At 36.3% G+C, this 25868-nt stretch overlaps 1 protein-coding gene across 1 annotated transcript in view; it reads left to right on the forward strand.

The window, feature by feature from the left end:
- ESR1 (estrogen receptor 1) overlaps positions 1 to 25868 on the forward strand; it is a 193510-nt gene that overhangs the window by 149390 nt on the left and 18252 nt on the right. The window contains exon 7 of the mRNA XM_021275842.4: positions 12394 to 12532. Coding sequence (XP_021131517.2) covers positions 12394 to 12532 — 139 coding nt within the window. The remainder of the gene's footprint in view (positions 1 to 12393; positions 12533 to 25868) is intronic.

Genomic DNA, 25868 nt, shown 5'->3' on the forward strand with positions numbered 1-25868 from the left:
ACACCTCAGGCAGGTCCATACAGTGAGTTTCCTTAGGTTGCTTAGTAGATGCTGAAATGTTCCTTGAATTTGTTATCTGTTGAAGGAGAGCATGCAAAAAGGGGTTTTCAGTGAATGATGTGTTTTCTGGGAACATGCTGCTTGCTAACTTATTAGGTTTCCCTGGACAACAAAATGAATATAAATGGCCAGCTGCATTCCAGAGTCTTGATTTCCCTGCAATGTATTCTTTTGCTCTGTCATAAGGTGACACTCCCACACAGCTGCTAAAATGCTTTTGTTGTTGTAGTGGTTAAAGGAAATTGCTGCAATTAATTTTGCTGTCTTTTTTCTCTTTGATGTGTCATTACAATTTTTTGGATAATTTTTCAGAGATTGGTTTCTGTTCAAAACCAGTCATGGAGGGGTGAATGTTATAGGAGGGGAAAACTTTTGAGCACACACATTTATATATGTGTATGTTTCTGGTTTGGTATAGTTACGACAACATAATGAACATGAAATATACATGTATGTATACAAAAGTACACATACTTTTTTTTTTCTTTTTTCTTTTTCTTTTTTTTTTTCTGTTACTCACATACAAGTGCATTCGGGAAAAGTAGGACTTCTCCAAAAGTGAACAATCTGAAAAAATAAAATGGATGCAGGTGCCTTAGTCAAGCTAGTTTTATTTCCTAATGACTATAAAGAATGACCAGACCATGAACTCTGAGGTTATGCTCCATTTCTTGGGTACAGCACATTATGTTCTGAGCAGTTTCTATTTGTGGTCTTGAAGCAGTTTTAATCTTAAGTTCAGTATAGACCTGACATTTTTTTCTTCTTTTCCTTGGGCTGCAAAATAGTCTGCTTTTCTGCTAGCTTCAGATGCTGCTGAAATGAATGTTAATTGGTTCAGTGGTAAGTATCCTAGGTTCTAGGAGGAAACAGACTGAGGAGCAGAAAATTTTGTGTTTTGTTCACTGGATTTTATGAATGAAGGAAGAAAGACGAAAGCCCTCCCAGTTTCATCACCTAAAGTTGTAGTCAAAAAAAGTCTTCAGTTCAAAACTGACATTTATCAAGATTCCAACCACGGATGGAGATGGAAATCAAAACGGTGAAAATATAATTGAAAAAGAGTTAAAAAAAAAAAAGAAAAAAGAAAAAAGGAAATAGTATAAAATAAGATCAGGATTTTAGACGTATTAAGAAACAGGTAAATTATAAGGTTAGTAATCATTAATTTCAGCTTCTAGTTACTTCAATAAATAAATAATACTAGTTTAAAAGAGTAGCTGATGATGATCACTGTTTGTTACCTTGAAAAGATAATTTTATCTCTTTTCCAAAGTGTTCTCGAATGTGTAATGACAACCTTCAGGTCCTTTCTGTACCTTTTCTAATCAATAGAACAAGAAGCATAAAAAATGAAACAAAGGAGATATGTTATACCCTAGGTTTTGCAGGGAAACTGAGGTGTGAAGAAGTTATAATGAGCTGACTGTGGTAGAAGAGGTCTTCAGATTCACTTTAACCAAGTTTAATTCAGTTGCCACCTTGACCCTGCTACCCAGCCATTAGCATGTGCAGCATGCCTGCACTGCCTTTGTCTGGCCTGAGGTTTTTCATGGACTTTTTCATGAGCCTGGGCCGCAGCAAATACCACTAGCAAACTGGCAAGTCTTGCAGGCCGATTTTTGTTTTTCAAACATCTCCCCTGATAACTGTGTCTTGAAGCATACATTTGAAACCTCACAGGGTCATGCTGTGGTCACTTACAGTACTGTGAAAGAGTCCACTTCAGTCTGCTTCCTTTTGTCCGTATCCAGTGACTATACATTTTCTTAAAAACTTGATGAGCAATTGCTTCAGAAAAGCTTTTGCTCAAATGATTGGTTCTTGGCAGTCAAAAAACACATCACTTATTTATATTTGATTTAGTTTCTGATTGGATCACAAACATGTACTTTAGTGAAAAGGCCTGAATTCAGCTAAGCATGCAAAAAAATCTGAGTCATGCTGGATATGACCTCAAATCTTGGAGCAGGTTTATAACAAGGGTTCATCCAAGGTGGTTGGTGTTCCCTGGCTGCCCATTGCATGTCTTTCATCGCTCCTTCTTGTGGGGTTATTTCATCCGTTGGATGAACAATTAAAGGAACAGCACAGACCAGAAGAGCAGCAGCCTGGGGGGGGATGGGGGGAGGGGGGGGAAGGAGGGGGGGAGGGAGAAGAATCTGGTGGAGAGTACAGCTTGTATTTATGAGCATGTCTTTTGTGTTCATAAAAGTCAGGCAGGAATGCATAGCCAGCATCACAAATGATTTTAGCTGGATCTGCTTTTGAAGGAAAACATTTTGCATAGTACTGACCTCTTAAAAAGTATGACAAATTCAAAAAATAAAATTAAACAAAACAAGAAAAAAACACCGTGCACAAAAAAAAAAAAATCCACAAACCTACTTGCAACTGTTCTAAATATTAATATAAAACTGTTCTAAATATTAATATAAATTTAGGGTGATAGAATTAACTGTTGTAGAGGGAAAAAAAACAAACTACTTGATACTGCATGTTTTACTCAGCAGCTAATACATTTGATATAGCACCCTACTTCAACTGGGTAGGAAAAGTTTCAGAGACCATCCTTGAAATGAAAAGCCTTCCCATGAAGTTGATTGTTCCTACACTTAAAATCTTTGGGAACAGCTTATGTTCTCCCTTTTTCAATATGTAGACAATATCCCGCACACTTTATTTGCAAGCCTGAACTCCCTGAAAGAAAGAACAGCTCTCAGTGATAAAGGAGCCATGAAGTAGCATCTTATTTTTGTTAAAGGGTAGCCTGAGTCTTGGATGTTCAGATTACAGTCCAGGGATAAATGATTGATAGTTAAAATGCTTTAATGAATGAGCATGATAGTGCTGTAGGAAATTGTCACATAATAATTAACATAATTTTTGTTGCTCTTTTGAATTGCTTTGTGTTTGTATAGAAAATATATGCATGTATCCCTCCTTACTTTGTAAAGACAACATGATAAGCTTTCTCTAGCAAACTGCCAGGCAGCCTGCACCAGCAATAATCATATACAATTATTATTGTTGGTTTTATTATTATTTTAATGACTTAGTAGTTTTAATGACTTAGTAGTTTTTAATGAAACTACTTGTATAAGTGAGGAAGAAAATGTAGGTCTAGGAAGTTCTAGTATTGGCAGTTACCTTGCCTAGCTCATCGAGTATGTTAAAACCTAAGAAAGAATTCATGCTTTTTTAGTGTACTGCATCCAGGTTTTTGCCTCACAATCTAACCAGTTTTCCTCCAACTGATTTCTGAAGGCTTTGTTTCCTTTATCACTTTGAGAAAAGTTCAGTTGCTGGTTTTCTTCTTTTTCCTGATTTGCAAGAAAGAAAGCTTGCACTTGAGTTTAAGGAGGCTTCTCTATCCTAAAGATTTTGTGGCTGAAAAGATTAGAGAGTGTGCTAAGAGCCTGCCACACCTCCATCCTAATCCTGCTGCCTCCTGGATGAGGCACTTAACCTCTCTGTGTTCTGTCTATAAAATACATTTAATAATACTTAATGGCTTTACTGCCCTTTGAAAATGTAAAGTGCTATGTGAGTGCTGATTACTTTTATTGTGTTCCCTGATGGAAGGCCTTAACATATTTGTGTTAACTGGTGGTGCTAATGCACTTTCTGGAATAATCTTATTTATCAAAGTGAAACAGTTGCAAAATAAAAACTTTATTAGTCAAGGCAGACATGGTGACACATGCAAGGAAAGTTGGGAAATTTAAGCACTTAGCTTCACTGAGTATGTCTGTGTTACATTTCAGCCACAGTCTGGAGCTACATTTCAACACAGCTTGTCTTTTCTCCAAACTGCATCTGTGCAAGGGACATCCTAGTGAGGGAGAAATCTCCATCTTTTGCTTTGGAGCTTTGGAGCCATGGCCTGACCACCAGCTTGGGACAGATTTTTCCAGACAATAAAACCTTGAAGAGCAATTTACTTGGGGCTGCTGTGCAGTGAGAATTCACTGTCCCCAAAACTCACAAGAGCACTTCCATTCTTGGAGCTGGCTCCTGGGTTGGGTATCTGCATGCTGCAGCTGGGCCAGCACTGAGTGCATCTCCCCAGGAGCAATGCCAGCCATCTTAGTGCTGTCCTGTGGACCTCTGACATTTTTCTCAGGCAAGATAGCAGTATTTCCCAAAAACGTGGCAGGCACCTGTCAGGTGATGAAAGTGTATGTTGGACCAGTGGCAGTTATCTGCCATTACCAGTAAAGTGTTTTCATGGACCTAAATCCAGACAGTGTTTGGTACAAAGTATTGGCTTTGAATAGATCAGCTTCCACTTGTATGCTTCTCCACTAGCTTGCTTTGGCATAGGAAATTTGATGTAGGACAGTATTTACTAGATCTTGGGTACGCAGGGAACGTTTGTGTTGTAGTTCGGACTGGTATGTATCTGAGGAAGGAAGGAGAGATTCCTGTCCTGAATGAGGCATTAGCTATTTGGACTAGGAATGGCCTCAAGAACCTTTTAGTCTCCTCATCCTGAAAAGATATGGACTGGGCAGGCCTGAAAAAATATGCACTTTTGTGCAAGGAGAAGTTATTGACTGAAGTCATAAGAACTTTACACATTCCTGCAAAATGCTTGAAATGGTTCTCCTTCAACTGAGAAATGCATTTTTGAATTGCCATGGTGAAGCCTTTAGGTAGAAGCAGATTGACCAGCTTCTAGAAATGGGATCTGAAATAAAAGTGACAAAACTGACCCCTGCAACATCCCTAACTCAGGTTATGTTTATGGCTGTAAATTGTAATTGTTATAATACAGAAAGGGGTTTAGAGCTGTTAGAGTTTAAAATGGCAAATGTAAATTTTTTAAAAGGAATTAACAGCAAATGGTCTTTTCTCTGATCTCATCTCTTCATTTCTGATCGACTTCTTAGGTTTAGAGGAGACAATTTGTAAGTTTATAAGTTTAAAAATTTATAAGGTATTATAATATATTATAATTATACAGGCAGTGAAAGTACAGAATTCTGAAAGAGTTGACAAAGTGTGCCATTTGCTTGGTGTTTGCCTTTCAAACTTTTCTCTCAGGAACTTAGCAAATTACAACTATTTTTTCCTGATCCCATTTACAGAAACAAAAGTAATGTCCCTTTAGAAAAACGTATCAATCATACTATTTATTTTGTTACCAAAACATTTATATTCAAAATGTTGAATTTTAGAACTTTTTGATCTTCACTCTTCAAAACACAGCTTGATTTAAAACACTGGAATTGTGTAAACAAGACTATATAACCATGCCATTAAATTCCCTAAGGAGGGAGAACTTAATAAAAATTGGTTATAATTTTGGTCTGAAGATCTATGTAATGAGGTAGAAATAAGCCCTGTGAACATTACAGAAATAGCCCTGTGAATACTGAGACTCATGGAAAATAGTGTTTATGATTCTCTGATTCACTTCTCCTTGAACTCTCGTTTGCCCTGTTGTTGTGTATGGGCAAGGCTATAGTCAGGGTGAAAACTTCTCAGCTGGACTAAGAGATTGCCTGGCTCTGCCTTAAAGGTTGAAGAATCTGAGCGATCCATGCAAGTTCAGACCAAAATGTCATTTTATGTGCTAGAAAAATGCAGAGATATGGTCTCTGCTTGACTCTCTGCTTGGAAAGTCTTGGCGCTGACCCACTGGCACTACAGCAAGCACAAATTTCTCATCTTGATCAAATGATCATGACAGAGCTATTGATCCTTTAATGCCCATTAGGTTAGGAGAAACAGGTGCTGTTTTGCTTTTTTCTGTCTGTTTCTTGAAAGAATTTGCTGTAGAGATTGTTTTTTCGGTTTATTTTATCTACATAGATATTTTGTTCATATAAACCATATCTTAATTTGGTTGTTTTATGGAGTGGTTGCTATCTCTCAGGTAGAAGCACTCACCACTACTTTCCTGCTGTCATTGCCAACCTAATTCGTGTTTCTTCCATATGTGCCCTATTACATGCCTGTTGCATAGTTGAAATACTGTGTTAAGATGAAAATAACATCTTTCTCCTGTAGTTATTACTTTTCAAAACACTGCAATAAGATTAAAAAAAGGAACAGTTTATATATGCAGATATATGATCTGGTGTAAGAATGTTCTGCCTTCTCAGGACATTTTTGTAAAGAATAGCATTTTGTATTTTTTTTTTTACTATAGAAGAGATTATAAAAATTCTATTTACTATCAAGGTAAAGACTTCCCATACAAGAGGGCAGGACATTTAGAAATGACATAACCTTTGCAGTCCAACAGGTTCAGCATATTTATAATTTATCTGGAAAAAGAAGGATGAATAGCAGTGTTAAAAATTACAGGTAATATTAAGTTGGCTAGGGTGATAAAGACAAGAGCCAGTGAAAAACTGTGCAGTCCTAGTCTCACTGTCTCCAGAAGAACATAGTTGAACTGGAAAATGCTCAGAGGACAGTGATGAATTAGGATAATCTTAATGTGAGGAATGGCTTGAATATGCACAAACTCTTTGAAAAAGGGAAGATTGGTAGTGAGATGATGAGGGAATGATGGTATACTTCATTAAAATAACTAGATGTATCAAATCAAAGTTAGTGATTTTTATTTTTATTTTTAATTTCTTTTTTTTTTGGAATATATTATTATTTTCACAGTGTTAACCTAGGGTGTAAAACTTTTTACCGAAGAGTATTACTGTCAGAGTATATAAAAAATCTGAAGTGGATTAAAAGTCTACATAGGTTCAAAAAGCAACTCAACAAACTAGAGGAAAAAACAGTTGAGAGATGTTAAGTACAAAAAGACCATCTCTGGCTCAGGAAGTCCCTGAGTCACATACCACAGGAGCCTGAGAAAGCATCTCTAGAAGCATGACTTTATGTTTTTCCTGCTGTATGTTCTGCATCTGGTATCAATTGCTGTTGTAAATTGGATACTTTGCTAGATGGACCTTTGGTATTTCTTTTAAAGCTTTTAACTGCTTTTGTTTTACTTTCTTTCAGAACACTTGGAGGCAGAGTCATTAGCACAATTTTGTTTATAGTCTTGCAAAAATTGCTTGAGATTTATATTTTAGGTACTCATGGTAATTAAAACGTATGGTATAAACATGTAAGTAGGATTACAGATAGACCAGATTAAAAAAGAAGATTGCCTTATCATTTGTTGTGGGAAGAGGAATAGTCTGGACACTGTATAATTGTGTCTTGAGTCATAGCAGAAGCTGTGAAATGCCAATAATTTAAAGATCCCCAAATATTAATAAGTACCTAGTGGAGGATTTATTGTTGTAGGGGTAAATCTGCAATCATTGGGTCTCTGAGAATGTTAATTATTAGGGAAATTCTGACAAAATTGGATGCTACTTACTATTTCAAAAATAATTAAGACTAATCATGAATTTATTAGTTTCAAAATATTGGACTGGTAAAATATGACATATATATATTGTTGGTATTTGATCCAGAGGACTGCAGGGTTCACAACACATGTTACAGTAGCAATAAATGAAAACCATCTGAGCTTTATGTTGCTCCCTACTGCAAACCTCTTATCTGTTTTCAAGAGTAGATGTATTTTTGTTGTTGTTGTGCTCTCTCTCTTTTTAAACCTAATTCTCCTTCTAGCAGTCATTGTGTTCTTTCATGGTAATCTGTCCCTTTGGACAATGACCAAAATTCCCACTTTCATGGATCTGCTGCCTCTTCCAGTACCGTCTAGAAGAGAGAGATTTGTATCAGATTATCACTGACACTGTTGCTTTATATTAGCAAGTATAATCAGTTTAGTTTGAACATTGCTGTTTTTATTTTTGCACATAACCAATTTAATTGCCACCTACATTTAGCTGAGTGCTCAGAACACCTTTCTGGCTTTTCAGAAGTTCATATTTCCATATTTATACATGAGTTCATGGAACAATTATTGTGTTCTGTTGGCAATCACTCAAAAATACCATTAATTTATCTGTGTATGAAACAGGGACGTTCCAGACATAGCTTTTAATAGTGTTTTACTTCTGACAGACATGATGTATAAAGAGCTTAATGGCAGTCTAGATCTTTAGATTTTTGGACACATATTGATATGTGTCATAAGATCATTCAATTGGTCATTCTGGCAGATGGAATCAGATGTAGGTTATATGGAATAAGCTGCAATTAGTTTATCAACAGTGAAGTGAAGGTCCTTCTCTTTTCTTAAGGAACAATAACTGAACATTTGGAATTCAGAAATACTTTTTTCTTTCAAAACTTGCCACCACTAAAAGAACACTGATATTTGGGAATTCAGTGCACATCAACACATAATTTTAGTAAAATTAAAGTGCAGCTTGCTCTGAATGATGAAGTGACTAAAGATTTATTCATTTAATTTAACCTCCCATAACATTACTCTGAATTAACTTGCTTGAACAAGAATATATCTTAAAAATAATAATTAAATCTTGATTAGCATTTCAAATGACAGAAAATTCATGGAACCTTAGTATGTTGCTCAGATAATTACTTTTGTTAACAATGGCTTCTTGTTTTTAGTCTGATGTGGAGCAGGTTTAAGTTCCACTGTGGGCTTCTGTGTGTTACCATTTGTAATGTCATTTTCCTTTTCTTTAGGTATTTACACTTTGCATTTTTTTAACTCTTTAACCTATTTGGCTTAAAGAGTAACTAAATTCCTGTTTTTCCTCACTAGAGGGCATGTTTTTCAATGCTTTCATCGTTTTGACCTTTATCATTCTGTCCAACTTCTCATCCTCCTTCACGAGTGGCTACCAGATTCATGTAGCATGGAGGTAATTTAACTTCCTAACTGTTTTTGAGTTTGCCTGGGTTTTTATAAAATTTATTGGTTTTATAGATGCAGTTTCCCACTGGAAGCTCAAACATCTTGTCTATATCCCTAATGTTCTTGGTTTTAAATTTCTCTCTTTATACTTTTTGTTTATATCTTGTTTTATGATGAAGCTAGTGAGTGAGCTAGATATCTTACATTATTAACCTGTTTGTTATATTATTTTCCACATGCCTTCATATCAACTTAATTATGATTTCTGCCTTTTCCCCTGTCATTGTTAAAAAAATGCTCAAGATAAGTAAGCTGTATGGGGTTCCTCTAGAAACACATCACTTCAATTCAATTCATTACTCTTTTACCATTGCATACTGAGATGTGTCACTTAAAACACAAATTCAGTTTATCTGTTGCATATTTTTATGAAATTGAATGTTTTGTAAAAGTATGTTTCATAAAAATTGTTATTTTTATCAACTAAATGTATAATATCATCTAAAAAGCCAACAAGTTAATTTGATCATGTTTCTATGAATTACAGTTCTTGTGCATTATTATATTACAGACTTTTAAACCTTCAATAATCAAGGCTTGTGTTAGCTGTTTTATTATAGTACCCAAAACTGTAAGACTGACAGGTCATTTAAGACTTTAAAATACAGACACATCATCAGTGTTATTTTTCATCCTAGTTTTCTGATGAAACTTAATTGAAATCGAAGTTAATATTCCAGGTAGCAAGAATGTTGTGGTCTCTTAGGACTTTTTAATGCAAAATATTTATATTTAGCTACTTTAAATTATTTTAACATTGTATTGCTGTATTCTTCTTTTTCTCAAAGCAGACTAGCAAAACTACTGAGGTAATTTCTTTTTTACCTTTTCTCTTTAGTTTTTATGCAGATCACATAACCTCAGTGCAATCTGAAATTTTGTATGCAGGGCTAGGGAAAATTAGAACTAATAAAAACCTAGTGCTTAAAAAGGCTTAAAAAGTTGTAGTAAAAATAAGACCAAGACAGTGTGGAGAGCGAAGTGAAGTGAGAAAGGAGAATTATATCAGAAAAAGAATGCCCTTGTACAAAGGGTACAAGGTTCCATATAGTTCTGTGCTTTGAAAAATGCAGCCTCTTTTCAGCTTGAAAGACTTTATTTTCAGTTTGTTTCTTTGACTACATTAAGTTGAAATAAAAGAAGAAAGGACTTCTGTTCAGCATACTAAAGACAGGGCTGAATAAGTGTTTGAAGTTCTATGAGATTTGTTAGTTGCTGCTTGGGTTCTGCTATAGCACACAGTTACCACCTTTCCCAGCACATGTAGATATATTTCAATGACTTTTCATGTTACTGTTATGTTTTTCATATATTTTGAAAAACTCTGGACGAAAAAGACTGGTTAAAAGTAAATTTGTTCTTGCACGTAGGTTGAATCTAGACTTGAGGTATGACTCGAAGTTTACAGGGCTGCCAAACATTTTGGCATCCAGAATACTGTAGAATGAGCAAAGTGAATTACCACAGCTGCAACAAACTCATTTCTTCTGCAAGTCAAAACAATCCATTGTAGAATAGTATGCAGCCATGTGAAATGATGACATAAATGACTGATATGAACTGGCTACAAACTTCAAATACCACACAGGGACTTGGGTCCATGCATTGCTGTGGTTCTTTTCATTCACAGATAAAAATATTATATGGTGTGCTGTTGTATTAAGGCAATACTTAATAGGAAATATAGTGTTTATTGTTTGTTCTCCATATATAGACAACAATTTCCTTCTGCCAGTTTGATTCTTAAGTTCTATAATCAATGCTTAGTAGTTAATAATATTACTATTTTAAGTTTTAGCTCTATTGATTCAGGCTGTTTGGTGACTCAGGCAACTACAATTCCATCACTGTGAAGTCTGAAACTCATCTTTACATTTCAAAATAAATGGAAAAATACAAGAAAAAAAAGGACTTTTTTTTTTTTTTTAATACTTATCACCTTCATAAAAACAGCAGGTAATATGCTACTTTGGTCTAAATCCACTCCTAGTGATTGATAGATGAGTTTTATTTCAGAAATGTCAAAGCTGTTTATTTCTGTTCCTTTTTTTTTTTTTTTTTTTTTTTGTTTAATGATTGTTTATGAATGGACTGATTAGCTCTCAGATGTCTCCATTAAAACATTTATACTGTGCCAACTGTTCTGAAAATTATTCTGTTTGAGGGAACTTCTACACATTTCCTTCTTAGCAAGCTTATATAACTAAAGAACCTTATGCTAGGATCTAATTGTGTTATGCAATTTCCACTTCATGTACCTTTGTACTGAAAGTAATTTTCTTAAAGAGTGAGATTCTCAAGTAGAGAATGATATCATATGTTCCATGAAATTAATGCATGAATGATCGTCATTATGCTTTCATGTCTACCTTCATCATTATTCTTCATATCTATATTTTAGCATTGCTATAAGCCACCTTGTCATTTTGCATTCCTTGTTTCTAGCACTGTTTAAATACAGAGTAAGAGAGATCATCTTCTTCCTCCACCTTCTTCCTGGTGAAGTGTGTTCCTGGCTTCCCAGGCCAACAGCAACACATTTGGGGAAGGAGATGTTTGTGGTGGTTTTACCTTGCTAGGCAGCTGAACTCTACCACAACTGCTGTCTCATTCCCCCTCTTCAGAAAAGGAGGGGAAGAAGAAAAGGAAAGAAACAACTCATGGGTCAAGATGAGGATAATTTAATTAAAGTAAAAAGTTATTAAGGGAAAATCATTATTAATTAAATAATAATAAAGGGAAAAGGAAAAGGGGAAAAGGGAAAAAACAAACAAAACAACAAACAAACAAAATTGAACAACAACAACAACAAAAAAAAACACCAACAAACAAAGACTGTGTGGAAGTGCAGAGGAAAGAAATTACTCTCTACTTCCCACAAATGAGCAATTTTTGACCACATCCTTGAGGCAGAGCTTCAACGCACATAGCTGTTGTTCAGGAGGACAGACGTTTTCACAATGACAGCCCACTCTCTTCCTTTTTCCATATTTTATTGCTGAGTGTGACATTGTATGGTATGGAATATCCCTTTGGTTGGTTTAGGTCAGTTGCCCTGGTGATATTCTTTCTTCCCCTCTTGTCCACCCCCAGCCTGCTGGCTCTGAAGGAGTTGGAGGGAGTCCTGATGCCGTGCCAGTAATGTTCAGTAGTAGGCACAACACTGGTGTGATACCAGTGCTGTTCTAGCTACAAGTGCAGAGCACAGCAATGTATGGGCTGCTGTAGGGAAAGTGAATTCCACCCCAGTCAGACACAGTACTATGTTAACCTGGCTCTTACACTGCTAGAAAGCGTTGAATGTTTTATAGGATAAAGACATAGTGAACCTGAAAATACACAAATCTCAACCAGAAAATTGAAAAAGGACAATTTTTTATTTGCTTTTTTTTATTGCTTTTTCTTCTTGGTTATCCAGCTCCGATGCACTTTTTAACCTGGTTCTCTGAAAAATTTTGTTCCACTTACAAAACTAGAGTGTTTTTATTGTCTCCTATTTACTCTTTCAGGATTTGTGGATTTAACACTCCATGATCAGGTCCATCTACTGGAATGTGCCTGGTTAGAGATACTGATGATTGGCTTAGTCTGGCGCTCCATGGAACACCCAGGAAAGCTTTTATTTGCACCTAATCTATTACTGGACAGGTCAGTCTGAGTATTGCTGTTAATTATTTGATTTGTTTCTACTGCAATCAGGTTAATTTCTAGTTTGTAGACATCTTGCTGATACTACAATTTGACAGTACATCATAAATTAAGCAGGATTGTCATTGGTGGGACTGGAAAAGAAACTCTAAAATATCTAGAACTACTCTGTTGAATGATGTTGGTAATTTGCTAGACAGAGAAAACATCTGAAAGTCACCTGCTGCTGGAAGTACTTTATTTCAAAAGCAGATGAAAATTCCTGTTATAATTTGTACAGTTTGTTGCAAAGCTAAATTAAATTAAAAATAAATCTGGAACACTAATCCCTTTAATCCAGATAATTATTTCTGCTTACCTAGAATACTCCTAGCCAGTCTTAGCTAAAATTGGTTTATTCAGGCAGCCAGCCATAATTTTGTAAGAAAATCCTGATGGCTCTAAGTTGAAATCTTATTTATTTACACTGAGATTTTTATTTTTCTTCTGAATACTGGAGTCAAATTTGGAAAATGCACACCTGTTTGCTTCTCTAAGCCTTTTTAGATAGTCTTGCTGAGATGCTGTAGTTGTTTCTATGTGAAAGAGAAAAATATGCTTCTCTGCCATACAACAATATTCTGGATTTTAGCTGTCAGTCTTCACAAAATCAAAACAGGAATTCTAGCAATTTTAGTGCAAACTCTCTCTCTCTCTCTCTCTCTCTCTCTCTCTCTCACTCTCTCTCTCTCTCTCTTTTTTTTTTTTTTTAATTTTCCCAGTCATGAAAATATTTAGCCTTGAAAAAGTGCATTGAAACAGAATAAATAGTGAGCAGGGGATTTGACATATGACTGTGGCAAACCCAGGAACAGTTGGTTAAGATGGAGATATCCTAGCTATTGGTAGTACTCTTTTTTGATGTTGAAGACACCCACATAGCACAGTTGGCAGCAGAGACCTTATGCGTGGACATTGGTCACATAGTGCAGAGCTAGACTATAATGTGAAGCAGCTAAGATCTGGCAATGTTACTGATCTCATTGCTTAGCTGCAGAGGCATTGCAGCAAAGAGTCAAAGGCAGTTCCTTCAGCAACTGCAACCATTAGTTAGGTGAATGAATCAAAACTCTTGCTAGCAGAAAAATTGTTTCTCTTGTAAGGGTTTCAAAATCAAGATTACAGTAATAAATGAAGTTTTTTTTCCTCCTTTTTTTTTTTTTTTAGTCTACTTGGGAATTCACTAAGTTCCAAGACAAAATGCCTAATGGGTTACTAACATTGTTCCATGGCTACATCTTTTGAGCAGCTTGTTAAACTAACTGTGGGGTACTGAGCTTCCATGTTTGGATTTGTACAATGCTGAGGATTTGGTCTTTTCCCCTCTATTTGAAAAAAAAAAAAAAAAAGATTTAATCATTTAATCTTTCTATTTTAGGAAAATATAAAAAATAATGCCTAAAAGTATAATACATAATATTATAGTAATATATCATAGAATATATCATAGAAGTAAGGAAGTGCTTATTGCCTTGCTTATTGCCGTAGGAAAGCCTCTCTTCTGCTTGTATAAGCACATGATCTGTGAGCTATGGAACTAGATACAGACACAGAATTGTCTAGGTTGGAGGAGACCTCAAGATCATCAAGTCCAACTTCTGACCTAACACTAACAAGTCCTCCACTAAACCATATTGCTAAGTTCAACATTTGAACATCTTTTAAAGACCTCCAGGGATGGTGACTCCACCACTTCCCTGGGCAGCCCATTCCAATGCCCCACAACCCTCTCAGTAAAGAAGTTCTTCCTAATATCCAACCTAAAACACCCCTGGTGCAACTTTAGCCCATTCCCCCTCGTCCTGTCAACAGGCATGTGGGAGAATAGACAAACCCCCACCTTGCTACAGCCTCCTTTAATGTACTCAAAAGATGTGCAAAACAACATAGAAAATATTTTTTTTGTGCAGAATGTATCTGCTTCCTTAAATGTAAATATACTTTTCTTAGACTAGGCAAAAAAAAAAAAAAAAAAGAAACACATCAGTTTTAAAATAATTTCTCAGTACCCATAAAAAGGAAAAAGTTCTACTGTAGGAAAGCAAATATAGTATGCTACTGAAAAATACTGTAAATTGCAATTTAGCCTCCAAAAACTAACTAGTTTGTTTCACATTTTGTAATGTAGGCTGTGTGAAAAAACTTAAAACTGAAGAACAGAGCCAGAGTACCATTTTTGCTCCTGTTAGCTAAGAAAAAGAGCTTAGGAAACTTTGGTCTTTCTTGACCAAAAATTCCCATACTATGAATAATAATAAAAAAAAAGTCCAAACAGTTGATTCATGCAGTTTAAACCAAGTCTCTGATGGATTAAAAGAAACAATTGCATGTAAGTGGAAACACATATTGCTTTAGAGGTGAAAAATTAATTTACTTCATAACCAAAGCAGACTCCTTGTTTTCTGACCTTTAAACAGGACTGTTTCTAAAAGTCTAAATCTATGAGATGTTATCATTTTCAAATAATAAGAAATGTGTTTCCATATACTTTCTTCCCTCTACTTGTTAGGGATATTTGCCAAAACTGAAATAATAAATTAATTGACTCTGGAGAGCACTGATATGCTAATTAGTTTACTAACCATTGATGTAATCATTAATTAGTGCTAACACTAATTTATGTGTTAATTTGATTTAAGCATGTTTCCATTTGAGAGTGTTACAGAGCAGAGTCATATTATTTGCCAGATTTGAGAGGGCTGAACAGAGACTGTTTCAAAGACTAAACCAGTGGAGTCCTTCCACTGCATCAAATATTTCAGCATATATCACAAGAAGAGTGAAAAAAAAAAAAAAAAGTTTGATGCATCATTGTTATAGATTTAAATAATGAAATTATGATTGAATGGCTAAAATAATGGGAAAGATGCATACAGTAGTAACATTTTCTTTCACCTAGGCTTCTTTCTGCATATTCTTTACAGGATACTTATTTTCAGTATTTTCATCCACAGCTTTCTGTCATGAATTCCCATCACTCTTACCCTGTTACCTGATCTGTGCAGTTAAAAGCATGTGCAAATGTAAATTTAACTATTGGCTATAATCCAGAGTCACCAACTGCAGATACTAAAGACTTGGTCTGTCTATAACCTATGTCTTTGTGGACTTAATGCAAGTTCAATATCCTTAATATAGAGCTTTATAATATTTTGTCTCTGCCTGTCTGATCATTCAGTGCCAGGCATCCTCTCTGTTCCATTTTTCACTTTCAGGCTTATCTTGTATCTGATAGATTCCTTCTGTCCGATAGATTGTCATTTGTGTACATCTGTATGTAAAGCTCAGGTCACTTCAAGTTTTACTACAGCAACTTTTTCCATCTTGGCTAGATAAATACAGTCTTGCATTGTTCATATCTGTCTGAAATGCTATAAAAATACCATTCCTGTTTTGCCTTTACTTGAGCAAATCTAATTTTTGTTCTTCCAGTTTGCTCCTCCTATTTGGGTTTTATTGGGTCTTTTCCCATTCTGTGACACTACTTGTTACATTTTCAAATAAATACCTCTATAATTTTCCTATGTATCTATTCACATTTGGAAGACTCCTTGAAAATATCCATAACGCAGCCCTTTTTTACCCACTTTAAGTTCCTTCTTAAAATTTTGCTTTGCCTGTAAAAATAATTACACAACAATTAAGCTGCCAGTATGTTTAGACAATTGTATTCTGTATGGATGAGTATCATCACATTATCCCTTTCTATTCCCACTCTGCCTTGTAATTAGATAGGGTATTCTGTGGGATAATGCACCCTTTCTTCTTCAGTTAATGCAGTACCTAAACACTTGAGTCTTGATTCAAAATCAGGACATTTAGCAGTGTGCCAGTCACATAGTACATTTTTACAGTGTACAACTGATGCTATTATAAAAGCTCAACTGACAATAAGTATAGATTATAAAAATAAACCCAATAAGGAAATACAATAGCACACTGACAGAGATTGCAATTAATGTATAGCATTTAATACACAAAAAAACCCCTAATAATCCAGGATAAATGCAAATCTTTTACATACTGTTTTTGAAAATTAGTATCTTGCATGAGGCAAATCCAGAAGTAAAGGGTTAGGTTTTCAATGGGATGAAACAGATGTTTCCTGTCTGGAGGTTTCCCAAGGAACTAGACCTTAAAAATGTCATTAGACCAGGGCTGAAATTTGTCAGGCCCGACAATAAGCTGTTTATAATTTTGAGGAAAATGTAATGTTTCTTCAGGAGTAAGAAAAAGTCATAACGTATTATATTTTTAAAGCATTGAAATATCACACTGATCAGACATTACTTAAAAGTTTGAAAAAAAAATCTAAAAAAAACCCCTCATGATAGAAATAGCTGAATTTCTACCTGAAGTGGATGACTTCTCAACAGTACCAGCAAAATGGGTACCAGCAGTGCTGAGTTTTTAAATAGGTTAGTGGAACTTCATCCCAGTAAACCTGATGGCCATTACAGGGAAACTGATGGGTTACAGTCTAAATAAATGAATTGAATTGGCTGAAGCATGAATAAGCATGACATAGTGGTGAAGAGTCACCATGAGTTTTGTAAGGAGAAGCTATGAGGTGTAGACATATTGGAAGGTATATTCTTCTTTGAAGAAATTGGTAAGCACATGTACAACGGAGGTCTAGTTTGATGTTCAAAAGGTGTTAAACAAGATCTATATTTTGTGTAGACAAAAGTAAACTGATGCATATAGGAAGAGAATAGTCCTAAACATCATAAGCTACATTCTGAGTTGATTTTTCCATCTCACTGTTGCGTTAGTCAATTCTATGGAACCAGCACTTCAAAAAGTAAAAATGTTGCAGCTCCCCTCCCAGGAATCATTACACTGGGAAAAAATAATACAGAACCTTGGTAGTAAATTGTGTAAATCTGTGTTTAGAAACCATGCTTCTCTGATTTTCCTTATCTAACAGGGATATTGAAAAAAACAGGAGGGGTATCCAGTGGAGTTGCATAGGCAAAGACACAGATAAGTTTTGATACAAATGACTAAGTAGTCTGACTTATCTGTCTGTGAAGTTCAGTAGAAGGAGGAAAATGAAACAGAAATGATAGGAATTGTATAAAGTCATGAGCAGGTTGAGAAGCATGGTACTCCACATTACCTCTCTTCCAATCTAAAGCAAGAGGTAATTACTACAAATCAGCAGATCCAAACACGTGTATGTTTAGTCCAGGGTTTAATATACTTTTAAAAGGAACCAATACTATTGTTCTCATGTTATATTCTAGGTATTTTTTATTTGCTATTGAAAAAAATAGTCTACTAGCCTCAAATCAGTCTAGAGTGTTCAAAAATCTCAATTAAATGTATTCAGTATTTGCAATGTCTACTGGGTTATTTCAATCTTTCTATGGAGAAATCGGCTTATCAGTTATTTTATGTGGAAACTGCTGTTCACACCCTCTTTGAGTGCTTGAGGAAGCATATTCTTCTCTTTCTCATCTAGTAGAAATTGAAGATTTTTCCCTTTACTGACTTTCATATTGTGCAATGGCAGAAGGCCATGGATCTTTTTAAACCACAGATAGCATGAATGGCATAAAAACTTGCAGAATTCTCTGTATGGCTCTGCAGATGAATAATTTGCTGTTTTCGTGGATTTCATGGAAAATTTCATGGGTTGGAAAGTTTCTCACCACATCTGAAAAAAGTTTTATATTTTCTGTGAAGATAGCACATTCAGATATTTTCATAGACGACTGGATACAGTTGAAGCGTGTCAGTGTGAAATCATTGTGTTTTCCTAGTCCCTCACCTTGTAAAATATTGCAAATGCCTAAGAATATTATACTTTTAGTCAGTCTGACACTTGAGTAATTTTTTTTATTTTTATATATATATTTTTAATTTTTCCTCACTGTGTAGTTATGGATGCATTAATTACCTTTGACTTACCAGAAAAAATGGAAGAAAAGTGGTGACAGATGCTTCACTGTATTAGTGACTAACTGCTGTTATTATTACAAAGGGAAAAGGCCCATATTAAGCAAATATATCTAAATTTTCACTTCAAAATACATTTGAAAAAAATGTGTACATATTATTTTAATCACATCTTTTATAGCAATAGATTCTGTGTTGGAAAACCAGTTCAAACAAACATCCTGTAATCAGGCTACTTACCCGATTGAACTGTATGTTTCAACCTGTAGGAATCTCTTGAGAGGATTTAAACTCTTCCTCACCTTTCACTTTATTGATTGGATTTTGATGTGTATTAATATACTGCAGGCCCAAAGAATCCAAAAGAATTATTAAAAGAGGAAGAGTTAAACATCTTAAAAAATGCCAAGGGGATCAGTTCTAGTTATTGTTAATCAGAGTCTTTACTGGACCTTGGAGAAAAATGTAAAGATTACTTAATTTTGTAATTCAGAAAACTTAAATATAATTTAGGAAGATCCTTCTAGTATTTAGGGATGTTCAGGGTAACGGTCAAGGTGGTGAACTCTCAAAACAAATTATGATCATCCTATTTTTCAGCCATTAGAAAAAGAAGTTCCCTGTTGAGTTCCTTGTAGGCACAGAAGTTTTCAGAGAGAATAAACCATTTCTGGATTTGAGATAGCCTATATTTTCTACACAGCTTCTAAGAATGCTTGTTCATCTAGTCACTCTGACCTTGGAAGGTCAGTCCCCAGTTCTAGGTCATGGTGAATTGTGATGCTGATCTTTCCAAAATGAAACTTTTTTGAATTTTTGATATGAAGAAGATTTTGAAGTATTTTTAGCTTTAAGGTGGTTCAGATTGAGTATAAATTAAACTGAAAATGGCCTTCCTGTATAAAATTCTTCAGCAAATTATTGTTTTTACTGTTTCTTTATGGAAAGCCTTCATAGCAATTTTCTAATTTAAATATTGTCAAATGCTAAAAATAAAAATTAAAAAAACCCACAGATTTCTTATAATTATTATAGCAGCATTTTAGAGATTTCCCCTATCTTATCTATGGGTCCATTTAAAATCCTTTGCCTCAAAAAAAAAAAAAAAAAAAAAAAAAAGGTATGACAGTGTTTAATTGTATATGTATTTCAGACCTGATTCATCACTGTTGATATATAGAGTATACTCTTACTTTAACTGCCTAGGTAGAAGAACCTTTTATTGATCTAGCCAGGAAAGATACTTGGTCATAACTACGTGGTTCTGAGGAAGGGGCTTGAGGAAGGTCTCGTGTAGGTCAACAGCTGTTTGCATAGCTGGTGTCAAAAACAAGGATTCAGCTTTTATAATCATTGGACCTGCTCTGAGGACTGGGATGGCTAGGAAGAGATAGGATCCATCTTACCAAGTGGGGACAACGGCATCCTTGTCCCCAGGTTGGCCAACCTGGTGAACGGAGCTTTAAACTGGGTATGATGGGGGAGGTGATGACCCAAAAATCAATTGAGGCAGGTGGTAGACTGTGCTGGCAATTTCAGGGTAACATAGACAGGAGAAACCTTGATTTCAAGGTCTCTCCAGAACCAGGTAGAAAGAGGTCCACCCTAAGTGTTAAGTCTATGTGCTGTTGCAGGACTATGATGCCGTTAGGAACACAGGGACATGATGGGACAGCTTACACATCTGGAAAGCTGCACTGGATGGCTATAGGCTCTTTAGGAAGGACACACTGGGACAGCAAGAAGGGGAGTTGCCCTGTGTGTGAGTGAGCAGTGGGAACGCATGGCGATCTTGCTAGGAATGGATGAGGAGCCAGCTGAGGTCAGGATTAATGGGCTACTGGAGGGACAACCCAGCAGGACACAAGCAATCCAGGGGCTTTCTGGATTGCTTGATGATAAATTTATAACACAAGTGCTTGAAGAGCTGATATAGGGAGGTGCTTCACCTGATGTCATAGCTATACAGAAAAGAAAGAACCAGTCAAAGTGTGAATACTGGGGACAGACCTTGCTGGACTGATGATGGAACAGAGCAGGATCCAAACACTGTTCTGAGTTTCACTGTTTCAGAGACCTGATTGGAAGAATTTTGTAGGATACAGTCCTACAGAAAGAAGAGTGATATAAGAAAGATGGTTGAATTTCAAGGATCACCTCTTCCAGCCTCAAGAATGATCCATGCTGATGTGCAGAAAGTCAAGCAAGAGTGGCAGAAGGCCTAAATGAATGAATAAGGAGTTCTTAAACAACTCGGGGATAAATAGAAAGTGTAGAGGAGATGGAAGTACAGTCATGTCCCAAAGGGGGTGTGGTGCTCATTTCTTCCTGGTATCTAGTGATAGTACAAGGAAAAGAATTAGGAGAAGAAGTTTAGGAGAAGGTCGGGTTTGAGACCAGCTAAGGAACCTAAAGATGCACAAGTCCATGGGACTGTGGTGGTTTTACTTAGGTGGGCAGCCGAGCTCCACCACAACCACTCTCTCACTCCCCATCTCCTCAAAGAGAAAGGGGGAGAAAATACAACATAGGGAACTCGAGGTTTGAGATGAGAAAGGTTTAATTAAAGGGAAAGAGAATGGGGAGAAAAAAACAAAACAAAACCACAACAAAACAAAAAAAACAAACAAACCAAAGAAACAATAAGTTCGCGCGGAAGCACAGAGAGAAGGAAGAAAAAATATTCTCTACTTCCCATCAACAAGCAATGTTCGGCCACGTCCTGGAAGCAGGGCCTCAAAACGCGTAGTGGTTGTTCAGGAGGAACAGCCCCCTCCCCCACAAGAGCCCCCCTTTCTATTGCTGAGTGTGACATCAGGTGTTGTGGAATATCCCTTTGATTGGTTTAGGTCAGTTGCCCTGGCAATGTCCCCTTCCCATCACTTGCCTACTGCAGTATTGGAAGAGGTAGGAATTACCCATCTGAGCCTCATGCTTGATCCTAATTGTTGCTTTGTTGATATAGCAGACATAGCCACAATGGCTGAAAACTGCTGCTGTGTGTGGACAACAGTTTTTTTTCAACTTGCTTTGGGATAGTTACAATACCAAAAGCAGTCACTTGCTTGTTAGGAGAAGAAATACAGGTGTAACTCCCCAACTCAATGGAGGAAAAGAGTCTTGCTCTTAGGGGTCCTGCTTGCTTTCCTCTCTCAAATTTCTGTTCGGAACTGATATTTCAGTTTTGTTTCTTGGAAGATGTCTGACTCAAGCAACTCTTCAATGGAAAAAAAAAAAAACTTGATTCCATTTTGAACCGTGATAATTCCAGTCCTGTATTTTCCAATTGCCCAGCTGTGAGTGATTCTGAGACTGTGATTCATGCATTGACACTAATGGCACATATTTTTGAATAAGTAGCCAAAAATATTGTATTTGTCTAAACAATGATAATTAGTTACTGAAACAGTGTTGTAAATCAACTGAAAAAGATTTTAGTGAACTCTTCTCATACCCCCCAAAAATAATAAAAAAAGAAACAAAATCAAGGTACCTTGAAGGCACCACTCTTAAAAATGTGAACGCTTCCTTCCTCTAGATTTGTATTCTTACCACTGTACAGATAAATATTTCTTCCTTGACTTTTCCATGACTGAATAATTTAATGAATTAGAAACAAATCCTAACCAAATATAAAATAACTATGAGAATAAGATATAAGGAGGATGAAATATGGAGAAGCTATACATTGAGAATGAACAGATTATTATGAATGAAAGGCTTTCCATAGAAAGTACTCCTTTCAAAACTCTCCAAAATACAATCCAAGTTTAAACTAATGAAGAGATTTTTAATTTGGAGAAAGTCAGGAAGTCAGGCTAACTTTTTATTTTTTTTTTCTCCTCTGTTTTGTATTCTGTGCCAGGTTTATGCAGAAGCTGAAATCAAAAGGCTTTTTTTTATTATTTTTTTATTTTTATTTTAACCACTACATTAGTGCAGAAAACATTATTTGTATGATTTAAGGATTGCTTTTATTATTTATTCAGATGCTGGCTTCATATTTGGATTCTTTGTTAAAAAGCTCAAAAATAGTTATACATTTTTTCGTCTAGTTACACCCTCTGAAACCAAACTCTTTCAGGAACTTCTCCAGCAATTTACTTAGAAACAAAAATGTTAGTTTCAGATCATTTTGTCCAGTCTGCTGTTTGAAGCAAGAGTATTGCCAATACCAGTTTAGGCCAGCTGACTGAGATGAGTCTTAAAAGGCTCTAAGGGTAGTGAATACACAGTCTGTATGGGTACCTGCTTTGGGATTGCATCACCCTCCCACAATCCAGCCCAAACCTTGCTAACTGCAGCTTGCAGCAGTTAGATGCCCTTTGCACCCACTGCTCCTGAGAAGAGCTTGATTCCACCCGGTTCATAATGCTCCTTCTAGCAGTTGTGGGTTGCAGTTTGGCCTGTCTCTTCAGTGCATACTTTGCCTCATCACCAGAGTGAACAGATCCAAATCATTGCATCCCTTCTTGTAGGCCACATATTGCATGCCTCTGACCACCTCCAGTCAGAGGAGACAGCCAACATCCTTCCCGTGCTGAGAGACCTGAGACAAGAAACTGGTATGGTCTCAACAGGACCGGCTGGTAAGGGGGGGACAATTTCTCCCACATTCCAGCCACATTCATCCTAACAGTTTATGTGCAGTTTGCCTTAGCCACTATGAGAGAATGCTGTTAGCTTATTTTATTTGCTGTCCATTTTCCAGCAAGGTTGCAACTCAGCACCTACTCTGCTTTTGATTATTTAATCAATCATTTCATCATAGAGTCAGTCAGAGTGGTCAAACATGAAGTTTCATGGATCCTCCTCCATGCTTTTTTTTTGTTTGTTTGTTTGCTTTTCCTGTTTTGTTTTTTGTTTTCAGAGATGAGTTAACCTTCTACTGTTTGTCAGGACCTGTTCCAATCTCCATATTCTTTTTTAGATAGTGAATAACAAATAAAATCGATCTGCTCTTTCAGTACCCTGAAATGAACCCCATTTGTCTCCATGGATTTGAAGTGCTTCTCTAACTACTGATTTCCTAAACAATTCCCTAACCCGTCAATATGTTACTGTTGGTTGCCTCTGTCCTTTCTCAGACTGAGTTGGTACAGATGGAAGGCTGTCAGTAGGCTTTGCCAGTGAAATATGACCAAAAAAAAATATGTTTCAATTGCTTCAGTCTATTCCATGCAGTCAGCCATTAGGCTTTCTTCCCAATTCATCAACTATTCATTCTTGCTGGACTTCCATCTGTTGCTGCTATACTTCCCTTCTTACTTTCTGAGTCCCTCACTAGTTTTAGCTCTAAATTGATTTTGACGTAAATGCTCGAACAGCACCTCAGTACTCTTTTGCTTCCGGCTTTTATTTATTTATGTTATTTTATTTTATTTTATTTTGTTTTGTTTTGTTTATTTTACTTATTTTTCTGTTTAGTTCATTAAGGAGCTCCTTGCTTTTCCAAGAGGATCTTCTGCTGAAATAGCTGGTCTTCCTCTATGATGGCATGAGTCTGTTCTTAAGTTCTCAGTAAATTTTCCTGAAAATATTTTCCATCCCCCTGGATGCTTTTCCCTATCATGTCTCCAAGAACATTCAACATAGCAATTCCCTAAATAAACTGTAGTATGTTATGAAATGCAGAGTCTATTGTTTGTCTTCCCAGCCTACCTCTGGATCCTGAGCTAAGTCACATCTCATGGTTTCTGCAGCTAAATCTCCTATCTATGAGCACACTCACCATCAGTTTCTCTGTCTTTGTGAGGACTGGTCAATACAGATACGCCCTTGGTAGACTACTTTTTGTGGAAGTTATCATCAACACAGTCCAGAAACTCCCTGGACTGCTTGCATAGTACTGTGGTGGCTTTCTAGCTAGTGATTGCAGACTATTCATGTAGAAACCCTCCACAAGAGTGTAGATTTATTACTGAGACACTTCTACAAGTTATTTATAGAAAGACTTATCCACTTGGTCAGACAGCCAGCAGCGATCTCTCCTGCCCTCCAAGTCATCAGCATTACTTTCTCTTTGACCTACATCCAAAGTCTCCTGTCTGTGCAATCAAGGACTCCCTTTATACAAAGCTCAAGTTTCTCTCCTCTTCTTCCATACCTATTCTTCCTAATTAAGCTGTACCTATCCATGACCATCCTCCAATTATGTGTACTATCTTATCTGTGCACTATCTCACCAAGCCTATGTGATTCCAGTCTCTTCACAGCCATATTACTTTGTAAAAATTTTCATTTCTCTTTATGTGTCACAGCACAAGCATTTGAGGTAAGCCTTCAAATTCCCCCTTATAACCAGAAATGTGAATGTTGTCCCCATAGCCTTTTCTCAATCACACATCCTCTGTTTCCTAACTTTAGGCTTAGGAATCCTGTGACAAGCTGGGTTTAGAGGATTCCTCACCAAGTTACCAAGTCTGTTGGTCAAGATGACCATCCTTCTCCTAGTCTGATAGATCCCATCTGTTCTCAGCAGTCCCTCTTCATTGGATAAAGTACCACAGTCAAAGAAACCAGCATGTTGCTGGAGATGCCAGCTACATAGTCAGACTTTGTTTTGATGGGTGTATCTGCTCTAACTTCAACTTTTCCCTTTGAATTAAAAGTTTAATGAGAATATTCCCTAGGTCCCTGTTGTCCTCACCTAAACACACTTCTCTATTAATGTTTACTTACCTGTCATTTGGTCTTATGTTTTTGTAAAAGACATTCCTGATAGCAAGGGTTTTTCCGAAACTAATAAATTCTGAAAAAATTCAAAATTAATAAATTTCCAAAACTAAATAAATTCTTAGGTTGTGTGCATATGTACAGGGTTCAAGGAGGAAAGGATTCAATTTGTAAAAGAAAATTAAGTCAGGGATTGCTTGAGAAGTCACATATGAGTGCATGGGATGGGCTTTACCCAAACATGTTGGATGATGTTATTGCAAGGCTTCTCTTTATTTTCTCTGAAAAGCTGTGGAGATCAGGGGAAGTACACAATGACTGGAGAAAGGCATATCTTTCACCCACCCCCAAAAAGGGAAAGAAAGACAGTCTGGGAAACTACAGGTTGAATAGTCAGCATTGCTTCAATCCCAAGGAAAATCATAGTGCAAATTCTCTTGGAAGCCATTTATGAGATTAAAGAAAAGAAGGTGAGGGTGAGTTAGAATAGATTTAGCAAAGGTGTATTGTGCCTGACCAACCTGATTGCCTTCTTCAATAAAATGACAATGTGTCTTGTTAATGGTTCACACTCTATTTTGATGCTAGTTGCAGTTGGAGTTTCTCAAGGGCTTATCACAGGATGTCTTTAACTGTCTTTGTCAATGACCTGGAGGAGAAGGAGTGCACAGTCTTCATATTTTCAGATGACATGAAACTAGGGGGTGCAGTTGATGAA

The sequence above is a fragment of the Anas platyrhynchos genome, chromosome 3 (genome assembly GCF_047663525.1).
Source record: "Anas platyrhynchos isolate ZD024472 breed Pekin duck chromosome 3, IASCAAS_PekinDuck_T2T, whole genome shotgun sequence".
Lineage (NCBI taxonomy): Eukaryota > Metazoa > Chordata > Aves > Anseriformes > Anatidae > Anas > Anas platyrhynchos.